Here is a 19,501-nt window from a genome sequence, read left to right as displayed (position 1 = left end):
TTTAAGCACCCCCAGTTTGTGGTACTTTGTTACAGCAGCCCCAGGACACTGACACAGCTGGCACAGGGTGGGTGGAAGGGATGGGGACGAATCTCTCATGTGCCTGACAGCCCAGGAAAAGGTCTGTGTGGTGTCTGAAACATGCAGAACCGACTGGGGCCTAAATACCCTGGGAAAACGGGCTTCCCAAGGGGTAGAGGACACCGGAAAACCACTGGTGGCGCCTTTAGCATTTGATGGGCCAAAGGTGGTCGCACCTTCGGACTTTCTTTACCTGGCGGATTTCATCTTGCTGGGTTCAGGGGGGTTTGTTATCTGGGAACAGGGCCTCCCCACCCAACGCCACCAGTTATTAAAGATCCCAGATAAGTGCCGTTCCGCAGTTAACATCCCCATCAGCAGCTGGACCGGGACTCAGTTAAACTTGGTCTTATATAGTAATATAAAAAAGATAATGCCTCCAGATAGATGCTGCTCGGTGGAGCTAGAAGACACGCCTGCCACAGGCCAGACATTTTATCAGCTGAACTGAGCCTGCAGCTGGGGAAAAAGCTTTCTTGTTTAACTTCTCCCATTTTCTTTAACTGTCCTCGACTCTTGCTGTTCAAAAAAAATGCACTAAATTTTTAAATCCGCACAGTCCCTGTGTAAGCTGCCCCTTTGTGTGTCCGCCTGGTTGTAATGATGGAGAATCCAGAGATGTGGCCTGACAGGGCAGCAGCTATGGCCTGGGCCCACACGGTGCCAGCTGGACCCCCAGCCTTGGTTCAGCTGTGTTCCTGCTCTGCTCCCCCATGGCACCAGGAAGGAACCCAAACTCCCCACAAGGCCCCGTGTGGCCCGTGCTGCCTCTGATTTCAGCTTGGCCCCCTGTCCCTCCTGCTTAGGATGCTCCTTCCTTCCGTGTCTCAACCACAGAGCTCATTCTATCCTCAGAGTCCTAGCACACTCTCTGCCCTCTGCCTAGAAGGTGCGTCCTCCAGATTTGGACAGGGCTGGCTACCTCCTGTCGTTCATCTCTTAGTCCTCGAAGAGGCTTTCTCCATCACCCAGTGTAAGTAAACACCTAATGAGTTCTTCCCAAGCTCAGGATCCTGTCCTGTTGTCGTCCTCACACTTCCCACTCTCTCTCTCGCCTTGTCCTTGCCCTTCTGGACCCCACTGAGAGCAGGGCCTTTGTCTGCTCCCAGCACTAGAACATTCCAGGCTTCTAAAGTGTGGCTGGATGGTGTTGAGTGGTCTCCGTCTTAACCCACTTTCCAGAACATTCCCCTGTACACTGTGTCTCCTCCTGCTGCTTTCCTGACATCAGGACTGGAGGCTGCGGCTGAGCCCCTAATGCAGCCCAGTCAAGGAGGGCAGGGAGCCCTGGGCATGAGCTCCCGGCAGGGCCGGGAGTCCTGCCTGCCTGCGATTTCTGGCTCTAGATCGTGGACTCTTCCCATGAGCCCGGAAGATCGCCAGATGGTATTTGATTTGTGGTCGTGTTCACTGAGCAGACTCTACCTGGTTGCTCGGTTATCCACAGGAGATAACTTCCAGCTGGGCTAGTCGGGGGAAGGCTTCCTGGAAGAGCTGAGAACACAGGTGTGTCTTAAAGGACAGGTAGGAAGGAGGACACCGTGGGCAGGAGCAGAGGCTGGAGAGGGCCAGTGGGTGGACAGTCTAGGGGGCTGAGCGGGGACAGGTCCACCTCGAGAAAGGTCCTGTATCAGTTTCCTGGGGCTGCCCTAACAAAGGGCCACGAACAGTGGCTTAAACCCACAGAAATCGGTTCTCTCACAGTTCTGGAGTCCAAAATCCAGGCGTCGGCAGGGCTGTGCTCCCTCTGAAGGCTCCAGGGGAGGACCCATCCTTGCCTCTTCCAGCTTCTGGTGGCTGCAGGCCATCCCTGGCATTCCTTGGCCTGTGGCTGCCTCACTCCGGTCTCTGCCTCTGTCATCGCATGGCTCTTTTCCCTCTGTGTGGATCTGTCTGTCTCCAGATCTGTCTCTCCTGATAAGGACAACAGTCGTTGGATTTAGGGCCACGACCTCATCTTAACTTGATTACTTCTACAAAGACCCTATTTCCAAATAAGGCCACAATCACAGGTGCTGGGGGTTAGGACTTCAGCAGATCTTTTTGGGGCACATTTCAACCCACAACAGGTCCCAAGGGGCTGACTCAACTCCTTGAGCCTGCAGGGACTTCTGTGGGTGTTTTGGGAGGAATCCCAGCTCCCGCCAGGTACCTGTGTGACCTTGGACAAGACACCTGCTTTCTCCACATCTCAGTGTCCCCATCTGGAAGGTGGAGACTTTAGTCACTTCCTCACAGAAGTGTCCTGAGGACTGACTAAGTTGGTGCTGTGACTCTAAACTCCACACTTGCTCCTAGTGGGAGAGAAACACCAGCCTGGGGATCTCACGGGTGCACACAGTTCTCTTGGCAATGCAGCTCACGCCCGTGTGGACACAAGCAGATGTGGAGGAAGGAAAGGGAAGGGAAGGAAGGAGGGAGCTGGCGAGACCAGCCAGTCATTCTGGAAGAGCTGCCGTGCCAGGAGCAGGGGCTGGGAGGAAGCTGGCCGGCAGGGGCGGAGTCTCCTCCAGGACCTCCAGGGTCTCTGTGGAGGGCCTGACCAGGACCATGGTGTCAGCTGCCCGTGGCCTGCGTTCGTGCCAGGACTGCTTCTGCTGGCAGCGGGCTGCCATGCTGGGGCCCGGTGGTGGTCCCAGGCCTGGAGACAGCCATCCCTCTGTAGGTCCCGACCTCTCCAGCCCAGCTTCCCTGCCTGAAGGGACATAGCAGCAGCCCCCCACCCCCCACCCCCCACAGGCTGCTCTGAGGGGAGCAGGGGGAGCTGCAGGCATCCTCGCACGTCTGCTGGATTGCTCTGTAACCCATCGCGATAGGGCTCAGCGCTTCCCAAGCTGGCCTGGCCACGGGGATCGGGACGCATCTCAGCAGCATAGAGCCCCAGGCCCCTGACCCGAGAGGCTCTTCTCATGGGGCAGGGACAGGGCCGCTGGAGGGCTGGCTCTCCTTCGTCCCCCTGGAAAGGTGGGGGTCCGCACACCTCAATCAGATCCGCAGACGGTACCCAGCAGCTCCCCGGGACTGCCCCCCGCCCTCATCCCTCCATCTGAGGGTCTGGGAACAGGAGCTCCACAAGGCAGGGGAGGCCCGGCCGTTGCGCACCTCCTGCCCTACTGCCACCTCTGTAGATGAGGCCTTCCTGACTGGCCTCTCTGTGCCTCAGTTTCCCCAAGCGTGAACGGGACCATCACAGGGTCCACCTGGAAGGTGGTGGGAGCTTAGTGAGCTGGTCAGACAGCGCTTGGCGCAGAGGCTGGCATGGCGAGCGCCATGTAAGTGTGTGCACTGTGGCTGTCGTTGTTGTTGGTATTATTATGCCTCAGAGGTGCTTCTTAGAATGAAAAGAGGAAAGGCAGAAGGGCTTACTCGGGGCTGGGCACAATCGCTTGGTCCGCGACAGCAACTAAGAAGTGAAAGGGCCTTTTCAAGGCCAATTCGACATGTTCCCCTTTTAGGGTGAGTAGCACTGGACATGGCTGGGGTGTGGGCTCCTGAAGGAAGCCACAGCCACAGCACTCTGCCCCCGAGGGGTCTTCAGCTCTTACCTAGCAGATGACACCTCCTCCAGGAAGGCCACCAGTCTGCCACCCCTTGCTCTTAGAAACTTCAGGGGCCAAGGACCTCCCATCCCACTGCTCCATCAGGGCAGCCCCCAAATCTTTAGCAGCCGCCCCGCCTCCTTTGGCAGGGAGTCACCTTTGGGTGCAATCCATGCTCCGTTCAGTATGGTCGAGATGGCCTCACTAGTACTAAGGAGACATACAGCTGCTTGTCCTCACTCTTGAGTTACTGCTGCAGTCCGTGCTTTTAAAAGCCACCTTTAAAACTTCTACTCCAGGCCTCATTCTGTGCAGGGAGAGTGTCCGTCCCCTCCCACTGTGAGCCTGTCACCATCTTGGGGGAAGAGTCTGGCTGGGTCCCAGCTTTCCCATCTCTTCGCCCTCCTGGGGCAGGTGTGGTGGGGGGTGGTCCCAGGCGGCTGCACCGGAAGCTTCTGTTCCAGGAAGCTCTTTTTCATGGCATTGCATGGACACAGAGCAGAGCACTTAATTGGGGTGGCTGAGCCTCTGATTAATCACAGCAGGAGCTAGCTGCTTCATTTTAACAACAGCAAGTACTAGAGAGGCCAAAGAAGAGCCCAAAAATCTTTGTGGATCAAAATCAACCATCCGCGCTCGGTGCGTCTGCCCTAAGCCCGTTTCAAGTCGACTGACATGGTCTAGGATTCAGCTTCTTCTCCACCTAAACACGTTTGAGAAGAGACTCTCTTGGGGGATGAGTAATTGTGGCAAGTTCAGATCAAGGTTCTAAGCTTTTGGGTCCCCACTCTTGTCTAATTCTTGAGAGTTTCTGAGAATATTACAGGTCATGACTCCTCTTTTGGGCAAGTAGAAAGTTACAGCCTCTGACCATCCTTTAAAAATCCACCTGCCCGCCCCCCATGCTTGGCCGTCCTGGGCTGGGTGCAGCATGTTCGTCCTGGATTCCCCGGGAGAGGGGAGAGTTCTGAGGTCGGATGTTCATTCCCATCGTCCCCACAACACGTTACAACGGGATGGAGCGGGGGCTGGGGTTCCGCCACAGGGCCCCTCGGGAGTCCTGCAGAGGGAAAGCTTGACTCCCGCTGATGGCTGGGAGGAGTGCTTCTTGCCAAAGGGAACCAGCAGCTGGGTCCCGGCCCCCTGGTATCTCTGGGGAGAGCGTGGTCAGGGGCGCCCTTGGAGGAGAGAGAAGTTACCGGTGCTTGGGGGGCTGGCTTCACACCGCATGTACTATCTGAGCTGATGTCAGAGGGTGAGGAGGAGATCAAAGGCAGCGAAACGGGAGGGGCACTCCCACAGGGAACAGCACGTGTGAGGCCTGGAGCCTTTTGAGGCTAACTTTTTTTTGGTAACAGTTTTCTTGAGATATAATTCACATACCATACACCCATTTAAAGTATACAGTTCGATGGTTTTAGTATATTCATAGTTGTGCAAAAATCACTACAATGAATTCTAGAATTTTCATCACCCCAAAAAGAAACCCCATACTCTCATTTGCTGTCACGTCCCAATACCTGCTCCCCCCAGCCCCTGGCAACCGCTGATCTACACTCTGGCTCTAAGGTTTTGCCCGTTCTCGACATTTCATATAAATGGACTCATACACTATGTGACTGGTTTCCTCCATGATTTTGTGACTGGCTTCTTTCACCGAGCATAGCATTTCCAGGGTTCCCCCCCGGTTGTGGCATCTGTCAGTACTTCACTCCCTTTCTGTGGCTGAATAACGTTCTGTTGTGTGGATGGACCACATTTTGTCTATTCATTCATCAGTTGATGGACATTTGGGTTGTTTCCACCTTGTGGCTGTCGTGGATAATGCTGCTGTGGACATTTGTGTCCGAGAGTTTGTGTGGCCGTGTGTGTCCAACTCTTTGGGCACGTACCTAGGAGCAGAATTGCTGGGTGGGGCGGCGAGGCAGATGACCTTTCACACACTGTGGTGAGTACGTCTTTGTGGCTCTCACTTAACTCGGTGCTGATTAAGGCCCACCGTCTGGTTAAGGGCCACCCTGAGGAATAGGAAGATGCCAGCCCTTGTGGGATCCAAGAGTTTCCCAGAGCACAGAGAAGTGTATAAGGAAGAATGGGGTACGGGTTTCTGCATCTGCTAGGCCAGGCGCATAGCACCACTCAATGCTCTGGCTAGAAACACAGCTTCCAGGGCCCCGCCCCAGAGCTGCTGACTGAGCAGGTCAGGATTCTGCATTTGTAACAAGCTCCCCCAGCAGCCTGGTCAGGTGTTGAACAGCCGTGCCCCAGACTGTGAGTTCCATGAGCGCTGGGGAAGGGCCGGGGGCAGTGCCTCTGCCATCTGCAGCCTCTTTGGCAGGCCCGTGGGCTTCCAGAGGCCGTGGCTCTTTCTCTTCCAGTGCCAGGGTTCGGCTCGCAGAGAGGCCCAGCTGGCATGTAGGGTCAGCCCTGCAGGCTGCCCGTCGCCTTCCCATCACCCCCGCCCAAGGAACTCAGGGAGGGCCCAGCCGCCCTGAGAGCAGGAACCCAGGCCAGCCGGGCTCCAGGGCCTATATGGGCAGGTGGAAAAGGAAGGCAGAGCTGGGCCTATGGGTCCCCAGGGGCCCCCGCTGGCCTTTGTAGGTGGCGTGTGTGACCTCCCAGGGCCCCCTTGGCAAAGGGACCAGCTCTGCCCTCCCAGATCCTCTGTCCCCAGGTCCGAATCCCACATTCAGGGGGTGGTTCCTGCTGCCATGTCAGGCCTGTGCACTTGGGAAAGACAAAAGGGATCCACTTACCAGTGGTGGGGGGCTGGTGAAGGAGAGTCTCACACAGGGACCTATACTGACTCCCACCGCCAGAAAGTCATTAGTTTCTGCTGAGAGATCCTGGGAGCTGGCACCGTTTGTGAGCACTTCCAGGGACCCAGCCCGGGATGAGCGCTCGGCAAGCGTGATCTGACCATGTGTTTGTGATCTACACCGGACACTGGAACACTCAGGAACAGGGAGGCCAGGACCAGGACAAGGCTGTATTCTTAACTTCTGTGCCAAAAAGGCAGGGCCGGGGCTGAGAGCGGGTTCCGCCTCCATCCGTCGTGAACGTCTGAGTGGATTCTTCTCTGTGTGCTGTCAGAGCACAGCATGGGCAGCCAGCAGATGTGGAAGGTTCCCGTGGGGCTGAGCTGGGAGGGACAAAGTGGCTTCTCAGACCATGCATCTCATTTTGTCAGTGGAGGCCCACAGAGGGCAGGACACCTGCCTGTGATCACACAGTGAATTCACAGCAGAGCCTGAGCTAGACCCTCGACCACCGGCCTCCCATCCAGCACTCTTTCTCAGCCCCTCCCACAGGGAAGAAAGGACCCAAAAGGCAGCTTTGGCCAGGGCCCACCCTACAGGGCGAGAGTGGGATGCTCGGGGTCAGAGGGCAAAGCCAGCCCCTCCTGCCCTCCGGGGCATCCCTCTGGGTTTCAGGAAACTCCATGAGCTTTGTTCCAGGACAGCTTTGTTCTCAGTTCATCTTGAGTCCATGAGTGAGAGAGAGGAGGCTGGAGTTGTCGGGGGAGGGCTTCATTCATTCATTCACTCATTCACTCATTTATTCCAGAAGTATTTATTAAGCATCAGCTGAGCTACACACTGTGCGACGTGCTGGAACTTTCCTGGTCTCTGGTCCCTTGACCCCCTGGTTTCTTTCGTTGGGTCGTCTGTGTCACTATTACCTAGACAGAGTGGTCTTTCCTCCTCCACATTCCTGGTGATTTGGCTTCTCCTTGTGCCACGCCCCAGAAAAGCCCCCCTTTCCTGGGCAAGAACCACGAGCAGATAGAGCTGGCCACAGCTGCGTTGCCTCTCTCGGAGCTAGCTGCCCACAAGCTCAGCCATCCACCCAGTCCTGGCCGAGCGGCTGTCAGCCTGGAGCAGCCAGTGCCGGCCTCCCGGGGATCGACCAGGGCAGGCGGCTGGTGCATCCCGCTTCATTAGCAATTAATCCCCAGATGCCTCCTGTGCCTCTCACCGGTCACCTAATTGACTTGGTGGGAGCCCCAACAGCCCATGGTGTGCAGAGCCAGGAGCTGGATACAAAGCTCCCTCTGAGAGGCTCAAGGAAGCCTGGAGAAGCAGCTGCTCCCCACGACCCCAGGCCGCCCCCCTAGGAGAACAGTCACAGCAGCCTGCTCGGGCCCCCAGGCCGCGCCCCGGAAGGCGCCCTCCCTTCTCCCATCAGAGGACGGTGATGTCGCTCATCTGTCAGGAGTAACTCGCAGCCCAGCCCTGCCGGACGCTGCTGGGCTGGAGGCTCAAGCAGCCAGAGCCAGACCAGGGTCGGGGCAGAAGAAGGACCTGCAGAGACAAGAAAAATGTGAGAGGGGAGAGAAAATGGCACCCGCACTACTCGGCTTCCAGGTTCTCTCTGATAAGGTCTTTTCTAACACATTTCTGGAAATTTGATTCTCTGCCCTCGGAGACTGCGCAGGCTTTCTCTACATCGTTGCCTTGGGACATCCTGGCTCTTGAAGGGACACCTCGGAGCTCCTTTGCCTTCTGGGATAAAGTCTTGTCCCAGGCAGAGAAGGGCTTCCAGGGGACAGATGACTTCGGAGCCCACAAGGAGAGGGGACGCGGCCAGGAGCTGAGCGCCCGGCCTCGGCATGCAGGTGTCCTTCGTGTGCTCAGAGCATGGCCTCAAGGGCCGGGGCCCCGAGGAGCGGCTGGGCCGGCCGGCAGCCAGCAGCCCCAGCCTGGGCACCCACAGCCGCTTCCGTGCTGTGGCCATGGTGGCCCGGAGCCTGGGACAGCTGTCCGTGCAGAGTCTCCCCAGCGCCGGCGACGCCTGCGTGAAGCAGCCGGGGATGAAGTATAGGTACGGGCACAGGGCCGCGGGGCGGGGCGGGGGCCCTCCCAGCACCCCATCTGGGAGAGCGGATCAAATCTGCAAATCCCTTGCCAGCCTTGGGCAGCGGCATGCTGAGAGGCCGGGAGGGGCTCTTCCCAGCACTGGGTAGGCAGACTGAGAAATAAAACAAGCTTGGGGCAGCCCCAGGTTTCCTCCTGATGGCGGGGAGATGGTGCATGAGGGCCCCTTTGCCTTCCTTCTGCTTGTTTGTTTCCCTTCACGGCATGGGGGGAGGTTGTAATGGCCAAGCCCCCCCATGTCGGACTGTGCGATGCTTCCTCTTCCTGGGACCCTCAGGGCACGGGCCACAGGCCCCCGGCCTCCCTGCCCTCCCCCTGGGCACACAGGGCCCCGTTTGTCCCGTGGGTAGTCTGACGTCTTTGCAGCCAGGCCATCATGACAAACGCTCGTTTTGTGTAGTCAGGGGCTATCGGGTGAACCATGGGATGGGATTCTTCCCTCCGTGACCTGAGCCAGACCCCAGGCCTGGGTTCCTCTACGGGCAGAATTAATGCTTCGCAGGGCACAGAGCAGCATCTGGCATTTCCTGCTCATGACTCAGCCCAGGCTGTCGTGTGTCCCTCTGCTCGCGCTCAGTCCCCCACCTGGCTCTGGGGTCCCTCACCGTGACTTGTACGTAGAGATGGTGCAAAGCGCCAGTGTCAGGGTCAAGGACCCTCCTGCCATTCCTTGCATCCCCCCATGCCCCACGCAGGGCCTTGCTCAGATGCTCGGTGGTTGTACCCAGGAGGAAAAGGAGGGCCCTGGCTTTGTGCAAAGGGCCCCTGGGGGCAGATTTGTGGGGCACCCTGCCGGGGGGCTGGCCTTTCTTACTCCCCTTGAGTCTCTGCACCCAGAGCCCTTGGCGCTTTGAGAATGGTGTTCCTGGGGAAAGGGGAGTCCTTACCGCAAGTGATCTGCATAAACTGCAAAAGCTAAGTCAGTCTCTGGTTCCCAGGTTTCACAGGAAAGTGTTTCCAAAACAGGAGCCAGGTGCAACTCTGCTTTCAGTGACTCAAACAGTCCCACAGGCCACCAGCCTCAGAAAAACCCACAGACAATTCTAGTTGTATTCGAGGAGAGTGTCCGGGTTTCTATCTGGTTTGCTGCCAACTCAAAAAGTATTGAGAGAATCAATCCTAACAACTGAGACGTATAGCTTAACCTCCCCAAAACCATACCCGAGAGTTGGACCTCATGGGAAACAACTACATCATAAGTCCCGTGCCTCATCAAGGGGAATTCTGGACCACCTCCGAGTCCTTCTGCATCTACGCCCGCATTCCCTCCTGCCCTGGATCCTCGGGCGATGTTTGATGTTCTGTAGTGAACCTCTGCGGTAAAAGGTTTTTGTTCCCATCCTCTCAACTCAGTGAGGACAATCCAGAATGGAATTCTCTCTTCTAGAAGCTCTAGTAGGTTTTGTTAAGTGGGGATCAAAAGCTACGCATAAACAGATTATGTATTTTTTAGTTTAGATACCAATTATCCACTGCAACTTTTAAGTCAATCCTAGGATCATCAAAGGAGTTAATACAAGTGAGACTGTTTCTAAAAATATAAAGCCCCCAGGTACATGGAAAGTGTGGCTGCCAACGTGACTCCCCTCCTAAGATCCTAAGATCCGTGGAGGAGTGGATCTTCAAGAGCCGGAGTGCTCAAGATCACCACGTGTGCATTGTGAGTGCGTATGCCTGTGTGTGTGCACGTATGCGTCTGTGTGTGTACATGTGTGGGCACGTGTGTGACCCATGCTGGAGGCAGGGAGGGCGAGATGGGCAGTGAAGGGAGGTGCTCACTGGGCTGGGGCTTTGCAGTCTGAGGACCTGGATTCAGATCCCAGCCCCAGTGCTTCCCAACTGGGTCCTGTCCAGCCTTACACACAGCAGCGCCTCGAGGCCAGCTTTTCTTGGCAGTGTTGGGGGGGAGGTGGGGTCATACTCCGGCAAGATGTGTAGTTTCATAGGGGCTAAAATGGGAGCCAGAATCTAAACCATTGGGTGCCCTTGCTGAGCACGTCCACCTCCTGCCTCACAGAACCTGCCCCACGGGGCACCTGCCCCACAGGGTACCTGCCTCATGGGGTTGCTCCATAATGACTGTCCCAGGGCCGCAACCAGGGTGGAGGTGGGGCTGTATGGAGCCTGATGGGATCCGCCCCCAACTCTGACCGCTTCCTTAGGAAGCTGGCCCTCCACCATGGCGTGCTCCAGGGCCAGGAGGAGGCCTCCAGCCATACCCGTCATCGCTGGGGTTAAGGGAACCAAAGCCATGTTCTCACCACAGAGCCTAAGAGGTGCTCAGTGCAGGGAAGGGGACCCCAAGTCCTGGGAGTAAGGGGAAGGGCCAGCAGTCAGTCACAAGGGGCTGGTCCCAGGGCCTGGGCTTCTTACACTAACGAACACCCCTGGGAGCCTGCACTGCAGGCTGCCTCTGAAGATGAAGACCCAGAAGCCCAGCCTGACCTAAGGGAGCCTGGAGTCTGGGAGCGGGGCAGACCTGTGGACAAATAATCCCCCCCAGCGCGACAGCTGACCGGAAAACAGCCTGGCCTCTTATTCATCAAACCAGCTCATCAAGGCCACGTTGCTTTCCGTCCCCTGATCAAATTTTTGTCCTCTGCCCAGATGGCTGAAGTCGAAGGCGCTGAACTGCTGGTTTTTAAAGGATCTGTGACTGCCCGGGGTGTGAGGTGCAGAGTTTAGGGGGCAGAGCCGCCGCTGGCTGTACGATGGGCGTCAGTGCTTTCCTCCGGCAAAGGTGAAATCCGTGAGTCCTCGTTAGCATTTTTCGAGACCACAGGAGACACATGAGGGAAATTAATGAAGGCTAACGTTATTTGGGTTTAGAGATTTAGCCAACTCTTTTATCATCATGTCAAGTTTTAATTAGGGGAGAAAAATCTGTTAGGAAACGATTTTCACGTCTTGAAAGTTTTGAGCGTGTCCCCAGCCCCTGTCCAGACGAGGCTGTAATTTGTTGTTGCCACCCCCACTGAGCAGCCGTATTTATAAAGCTGTTAGCCCGGAGATGTCCTGTCCCTTCTCATTCCTTCTCCCGAGGCCTGGCAGCGGATGGCAGAACTAATACCATCATTTTAACGAGGAAACAACTTGAGCGGGATGATTGCAGCATCGCACGGTGTCCTAGTTTTGTTAAATTATCCTGTGGGCGGTGGGTGGAGAAGCAGCTGGAGAGCCAGACGCGCCGGCTCCCTGCCCTGGCACTGGAGGAGGCTCCGAGCCCCTTCTGGTGGGCAAGGGGTGACCCCTCTTCAGCTGCAGACACAAGTGGCCTCAGCCTGGTGTTCTGTGTCCTCTGTCTGTTGCTAAAGCTGCTTGTCCCCCTGAACACACAGCATGTCCTGGCATTTGGCTCCATGCTGATAAAAGGGAAGTTTCAGGAGGACCTTCCTAAAAACCGTCCTTCCACAGAGCCTGGCCAGGAAACCGCTCCCACAGTCCCGCAGTGGGTGGTGGTACAGATGCAGGGGTCAACCCCCTCCCGGCACCTGGATTCATCCAGACTGGGCCCCCAGGGGGCCTGAGGCTCTGCAAACGCCCAGACATTGCAAATGAGGTTGTGAGGGTTTTTATGTCTGTGCACACATCCAGGGAAGGGGTCCAGGGCCTTTACCAGTTTCTCAAGGGGGTCTGTGACCCCGACACAGTAAGAACACTGATGAGAACCTTCAGTCTTTTGCTTTGTTCCCAGACTGCTTATATGCACTGTTCTGATTTCTCATCCCAGGTGCTTTCTAGCTAGGGTGGGAAAACAACGTAACCTACTAAATAGACCGGGCCTGAGGCCGCGTCCGGAGGCGATCTGGTCACGCTTTTCTTTCTAGCAGTCCCAGACCCAAGCTGCTCCAGGTTGGAACATACAAGCAATGCTGAGGGCATTGTCAGATTACTTCACTGATTCGTAGGCGAAAAATCAAGGGCAAACCTCTGTTCCCTTTTTGACATGGTCATACTAAAGCCTCCTCGATTTATCCGTCGTCGTTTATCATATGAGGAAAAAGTTCTGTGCTGTGTGTCTCGGAAACAAGACACTGGCAGAGTCAGTGTCCCGTGACCCTGTGCTCCAGGCATGTGTGTTATCTCATTTCATCCTCACAGAGACCCCCATGAGACAGACAGCGTCGCGAGCCCGCTCTGCAGATGGGCACACGGGCATCAGGCAGACGGTTCCACGACACGCCCAGCGTACAATCAGGGAGATCAAACCAGGACTTGAGCTCTGGCTTCAGAGCTTCTGCCCTAAAGAGACGCCAGCTGCTGTCCTCTCCTCACTTAGGGGAGAAGCCGGCACTGCCTGTGAGAACAGTGGGCAGCAGCTGGACGGGCGTTCACTGGAAATTTGAGAAGAATGCTGGGCAGTTTAGAACTACCTTGAATTGGACACACTAAACTGTTGTCAAACTGCTTACAAGTTTATTCTATCCACTCGCCCCACCAAAGACCGCCTGTGATGTGGGCAGGGTCCAGGGATCTTATCACCAGGGAAACCGAGGCTGCAGAGGCTCAGAGAGGAATGGGTCAGGCTGCCTTCCCAGGGGGCCAGGTGGGTAGAGAAACTGAAGACGTGGCAGTCACTGAAGTTAGAAGTGGGGGAGCACCAGGGAAATTCAGGGAGCCCTTGGGGAAGGAGGCTGGAGTTTATCCTCTGCGTCTCTTGAAGCTTTCTGACTTCCCACGACATAGAAGGCTGTCACACCGCCGGCTGGTCCCCAGAGCAGCACCCCGGGCTGGTCCCCAGATCCGTCAACCAGGATCCCAGGAGGGAAGGGGAGTCAGAACCCAGATGAGTCAGGGCCCCAGCTTCGGCTGGGACACTCACCCTGCCACATGTCATCTTCACCATCCGGGCAGATCACATCCTGTGTCACCTATAAATGGGGTGGGGGGCGGGGGCGTGCCACTGTGGTGCGGAACGTGCTCTGAGCCCACTGCCTGGGTGGACCCCAGCTCCCCAGCGCCTGGTAGGTTTGGTGTGCTCTTCCATAAAATGCGAATGTTGAGAAAAGGACGGCGCCTGCCCCAGAGAACTGTCGGGGGCTCGGTGACAGGATGCTGGAGGACCACCTGGCCTGCTGCTGTCCCGCAGGCTCCTAGCCTGACAGGCATCTCAGTCCTCAGTAAGGCGCTGCCACGCTCCATCTCCTCCGCAGAACATCAATGATGGCCTGCAGCCTGTCCATGTGGACGCTGGGGTGCGCCCCATCCAGCGGGCACCTCAGTGGGCCCTTGATGGAGCCCTGGGCAACCCGTGCAGCTGTGGCTGCTGGTCCTGATCAGAACGTGTGCTGCCAGAGCATCTGGATCTCGCCCTCCCGAGCGGCCCTGGCTGAGGCTCACAACAGAGGCTGGGGCTCGGCCTAGCGCAGGAACCGGCACCCTATGATGGAGCTCTAGTCCCCCCACATTCCTACCACAGAACGACAGATCCGAGGCCCACGTGGCCCAGGAGACGTGGGACTAGCTTCTGCTCTGCTCCTCAGAGAGAGGGAGTAAAGATACACAGAATCCCAAACATGAAACTCTGAAGAAAAGGAAAGAGAAGCTTCTTAGGAGAGGATGCCCTGTGGCCAGGACCACAAGGCCTGAATCAATCTCGTTACAGCCCATAAAACAACACGGCGTCCATTCCCTCATTCTCTCTCTGGGGTGGCTCTCCAGGTGCATGTGGTCTCCAGCGTGGCCTGTCCCAGCAGCATGACCGTGCCCTGCTGTGTGTGTGTGGTGGGGGGGGGGCAGTTGGCCCTTTACTCCTGTTGAGGCGAGCAGCAGGCCTCTCTCCAAAGGTCCCCCTTGCCTTCAGAGCCTCAAAAGATGCATTGGGGGGGGGGGGTGGAGGTTCAGGAGGCTGGGATGAGGAATGGTGGAGGGGGAGCCTGAGCCTGTCTGGCAGGTCCCACCCTGGCCACTGAGAACTCACACCGTATTTGTTTTTCAGGAACCTGGGCAAGTCAGGCCTGCGGGTCTCCTGCCTGGGGCTCGGTGAGTGTCGGGGCCCCTTGGTCCAGCGCCACCCGAGGAAGCAGGGGCTGCAGGAGGACTGGGCGAGGGCTGAAGGGAACCTCTTCTGAGACGGGGCTGCACCTTGAGCCAGGATGGGGGGAACAGGGCTTGGTTGCCATGGTGACCACAGTGCCTGGGGTCTTGGAGAAGGACAGAGATACAGACTTAGCAGGGGAGGGGAGGCAAGAACCAAGGGCCTTTGTGCAAACAGCCCCCTGCCCCACACCAGAAAATCAGAAAAGCACCCTGACCCCGGGGGGTGGCGGGAGGAAGCCCCTTTCCTTATGCAGCAGAGTCCCTCCTGAAAGGCTGTCAGATTTTATCCATCTTCCTTTTTCCCAAGATGTGAGCTCCGTTCCCAGATCATGCTGTCCCTTCGCCTCCATGGTGCACACGCTACTTCCCCCTCACACACACACACACGCACACACAGGGCCCGGGGAGACTGAGGACGTGGCTGTCAGACCTCGCCCATCTTCAGGGAGACATCCCTCATCCCTCTCCCTGCGGCGTGTCCTTGGGAGGGGGGCCGCATCAGCTTGAGCCCCAGCGAGCATTTTGAAGGCCTGCAGCCAGCTGCCTGCTCTGGACACTTACTGTCCCCTCAGTTTGGTGGCCCCAGGAGGGGGAGACTTGCACTGAACGCCAGGTGTCCACACATGCCGAGGACATGCTCACCGCAGAGCAGAGCAGCATGGCGGCCTGTGGCTGCCCCCTGGGCCCTACAGCCTGAGGTCCCACGGCCCCAGGGGGAGAATTGGGCTCCTTGGGGAGGTTCTCTGACTTGAGCCTGTGTGTCTTCTTTCAGGAACATGGGTGACCTTCGGAGGCCAGATCACCGATGAGGTAAGATGGGGCTCCCTCGGCTCTCCCAGGCCCAGCCAGGGCTGCCCGCGTGGTAAAGTCCACTGAATGCACGAGTGAGCCTGTGCTCACGCCGGCCACCGTGGCTTCCCTCTTCCTGCTTCTCGCGCCCTGAGGGAAGGCGGAAAGGATGCACCATGGCAGTGGCGCCCACACTTAGCAGCTGGGCACCTTGGGGCTTCAGCAAGTCCCCTAAAGTCCCGGAGACTGGGATTCCTCATCTGCAGTTAGCCAGGAAAATTCAGGGACCTCGCATTTTCCAAATCATGCAGCCGGATGCAGATCTCAGCTGCTCCTACAGGGTATGCCCACCTGAATTTGAAATTTGAGTAAGTATCTGTTGAGATCATTCAGAATGCAGATTCTGTGGATTTTGCTGCAGGCTGAAGCCTGAGTAGATTTACGTTTTACCAGCTCCTCACTGCACACCGTGCATAGCTGTCATTAACCATGTGCCCGGCAGTCCAGTGGACTTGCTGGGTCTTCTCTCTTCACAACGGGGATGCAGCGCGCCCAGCATCTCTGGGTCTGTCCTGGAGGGGACGATGCATTCCCAGGCTGGTGTGCACTGCTGGACAGTGAGTGGACATCTTAGAAATGAGAATAGTGGCATTGCACAGAGAGCCCTGGATATCAGCTCAAGAAGGTGTCTTCACATCTGTCCTACTTACTGTTGGGAAGGGTGCGTTTAAAAATTAATGAGTGAGTTCATTTGAGACCTTGTCAGCTGTGATTGCTCAGTTAGTTTTTAAAGAAAAAGCTTTGTTTCCATCAAACTCCAAATGCATTCCATTTGTGTCTTTGTTCCTTTTTCTTTTTATGACAGCAGCAAGTAATAGAACTCTTTGTCCTTGCTTTGAGGTTCTGTGTCTGGGCTATCTCAGGGTGAAGTCAAGAATTTTTAATTGTTTTACCTGTGGCCACCAGATTGGTGCTGAGCACTTAGAATAGAGCCCCAGGGTACATGGTTCACCCTGAATAAGTTGTGTTGGACTCTCCTCGTTTCCCTTTCAAGCTTGTTACTAAGTAGATGGGAGAATTCTCCAGAAGACTGTGACTTCACTTCCATTGGCGTTAGCTATACTGCATGTGATGTCCTCGTGGGAAAGGTATAGAGAAGTGGCCCATCCAATTAGGTGACTTTTTCACCAACAGATCCATCACACCCAAAGAGTATTGATTAATGATCTGGTGGCAGCCCTGCTGGCTCCGGCCTCTGCCGTGTCTCCATCAGGGACAGTGACACGGATGAAGATACTGGAAGTCATTTCCGGATGACACAAAGCTGGGAGGACAGCGGATACAATAGATGACAGATTCAGGGTTCCAAAAGATCCTGGCAGGCGAAAATGATTGAGTGAAGGAGCAAGCAGAATTTTCGTATTAAATTCTACAGTTAGTGTCCAAAAAAATCAATACGTCAAGTATGCGGGGCCCATTTCACCATGGTTCAGATGAAGAATGCCTGGGTTTTATTCTTTAGCTGGCTGCCTGCTCGTCTGAGCCAGCGGGGCAGACAGCCACAAGGACCATCCTGGGCTGCAAGAGGAACATGTGTTCTGCAGAAACCCAGGGAGGCCGTGGGCCCACCCGGCATTCCAGATGGGTGCCCGTCTGGGACACCATGTTCCTTGCTAAGCTCATGTGAAGGAAGATGCTTGACTTGCCCAGGAATCCAGAAGCAGAGTCCTGTTTTTAAAGTTACCTCTTGTGTGCAAGACACTTGCCCAGAAGCCAGGGAGATACAGAATCAAGACACTGGTGGATTTACTGTAGCAAGGGGCGTTCCGTGGCAGGAGTCCAAAAATGTCAGCAAATGGTGGCCATGGGCCGAATCTGGCCCCTGGCCTATTTTTTTTCTCTTTTTATTTTTTATTAAATATTGGAAACATAAAATTTGCCATTTCTAACATTTTTTATTGTGGTTAAAATATGCATAACATAAAATTAACCATGTTAAGCATTTTTAAGTGTACGGTTCAATGGCATTAAGTACATTACTTTTGCTATGCGGCTATCACCACTGTGTATTTCCAAAATTTTTCATCACCCTGAACAGAAACTCTGTACCCATTAAGCAAGAACTCCTCAGCCGCTGGTAACTTCTAATCTACTCTGTCTCTATGCATCCTGTTTTTGTCAATCAAGTTTTATTGGCAGGCAGCCACGCCCATTCATTTACCTACTGTCTGTGGCTGCTTTCACGCTCCAAGGGCGGAGTTGAGTAACTGCCACAGAGACCATCTGGCCCACAAAGCCTAAAATATTTACTTCCTGGCCCTTTACAGGGAAGGTTTGCCGTCCCCTGTCCTATGGGGTTGCAGCAACTGTCTGCAAATATCTTCGGGGCCGCCGTCCCAGGCAGGGAGGCCTCCATGGCCGTCAGAGTGGAGCCAGCCGACAGACGGTGTTCGTAGACCCCCGATCCCGTGGCCAAGCGTCGGAGCTGCCCTCGTCAGAGTCAGGTTTCCAAGCTCCAGTTCAGTGCCCCTTCTGTGACCTCACACGGCTGCTCAGGAGAAAACAACCCCTCAGAGCATGTGTTCAGAGCAGCCTGGGCAATAACATTTAATAAGAATAGCGGCTAAGGGGGCTGGCCCCATGGCCCGGTGGCCAAGTGGTTAAGTTCGCACGCCCGGCTTCAGTGGCCCACGGTTTCACTGGTTCGGATCCTGGGCGCAGACATGGCACCACTCATCAAGCCATGCTGAGGTGGTGTCCCACATGCCACAACAACCAGAAGGACCCACAACTAGAATATATAGCTGTGTACTGGGGCTTTGGGAAGAAGGAAAAAAAAGGGAGATTGGCAACAGATGTTAGCTCAGGGCCAATCTTTAAAAAAAAAAAAAAAACAAGAATGGCTAAGAGCTTGGGATTTATTATGGCACTCACTCCTCCACCAACCCAGGGAGGGAGGTGTCAGCATCCCCATTTCAAGGAAGTGGAGCCCCAGAGACTGAGCAGGTGCCCAAGGTCACACCTGCAGAGTGGGAAGGGAGATGCCACCTGAGGTCTTCCCTCAGAGGCCATGGCCGGCTCTCAGCTCTGGGGAAACCCGCTGGGGACAGGAAGGACTCCTTGTCCCCAGATGAGGGTGTCAGGGAGTTGACCCACATGTTTCCTGAGGTTCCTTCTGCCTCCACATTCTGGGACTCTGACGATGGAAATACCAAAGAGTCACCAAATAGAGGCTCCGTTCCACAAAGTAGGCTGCACCCACAGGGCAGAGGTATTTAGAAGTCACATTCTGAAGAATGATGTGGGGACAGGCCCACAAGGGAGCACATGGAAAACACAGCAGATAGAGCATCTGTAGGTCAGAGTTGCAGTTTTGTGGGGAAAAAAGCGTACATTCACATAGAAAAACCTGGAAGAGGAATTACACCAAAATCATAGCAGTGGAAAAATAAGAAAGCACAGCCCTGAAAATTCCCCGATTCCCTCATTCTCTTTCTGTCTGTAGTCCTCCAAGGGCTGTCCTGGGTGTAAGTAGGATCGCGTTCATGTCTCTCTTTCTTCTAAGGGTGGGGGGAAATGAGGATGTGTATCCCCATGTCGGAGGGTGCTCATCTCCCTGCGGTGAGCAGGCGGGTCGGCCAGGCTGCAGCGTTGCGAGCTCACAGAGGTCATGCCCTAGAGTCTAGACCAGGAGGAGGAGTCCTTCCTGGGGTGGGCAGAGCAGAGTGAGGAGTGGCCGGGGCAGTGAGGACGTGGAGGAAGGGCCCGTCTGGAGGCCACGGAGCCCCTGGAGGCCAGTCCATTCAACTCATGCCTGCTGAGCACCTGCAAGGGCCAGGTCCCTGCCCTCGGGCTGCGCACCTCCTGGGAGGGAGACAGACAGTGAGCCCACCTCACCCCTGAGGGGCAGAGAGTGTGTTTGCTTCCTGGGGCCGCTGTAGCAAACCTGCACCACCTGCGGGGTTTCAGAACAGGAATTTCTTCTCTCACAGTTCTGGAGTCCGGAAGTCCAAAGTCAGTCTCACTGGACTGAAATCAAGGTGTCGGTAGGGCCACACTCCCAGTGGAGGCTCTAGGTGAGGGTCCTTCCTCGCCGCCTCCAGCTTCTGGTGGCTGCTGGCAGCCCTCAGCCTGTGGCACCATCACTCCAGCCTCTGCCTCTGTGGTCACATTCCC

General features: G+C 55.9%; 1 protein-coding gene across 19 annotated transcripts in view; it reads left to right on the top strand.

Annotated features, from left to right (window-relative positions):
* The window catches only part of KCNAB2 (potassium voltage-gated channel subfamily A regulatory beta subunit 2), a 91,093-nt gene that overhangs the window by 48,543 nt on the left and 23,049 nt on the right, over positions 1-19,501 (top strand). For all 19 annotated transcript variants that reach the window (XM_070611084.1, XM_070611076.1, XM_070611079.1 and 16 more), the window contains 2 exons: positions 14,436-14,479; positions 15,309-15,346. In XM_070611084.1, the coding sequence (XP_070467185.1) occupies positions 14,436-14,479; positions 15,309-15,346 (82 nt within the window). The remainder of the gene's footprint in view (positions 1-14,435; positions 14,480-15,308; positions 15,347-19,501) is intronic.

The sequence above is a fragment of the Equus przewalskii genome, chromosome 2 (genome assembly GCF_037783145.1).
Source record: "Equus przewalskii isolate Varuska chromosome 2, EquPr2, whole genome shotgun sequence".
NCBI classification, from domain to species: Eukaryota; Metazoa; Chordata; class Mammalia; order Perissodactyla; family Equidae; genus Equus; species Equus przewalskii.
Note: the sequence above shows the minus strand (reverse complement) of the source record. Positions and strands in the feature narration are given on the sequence as shown.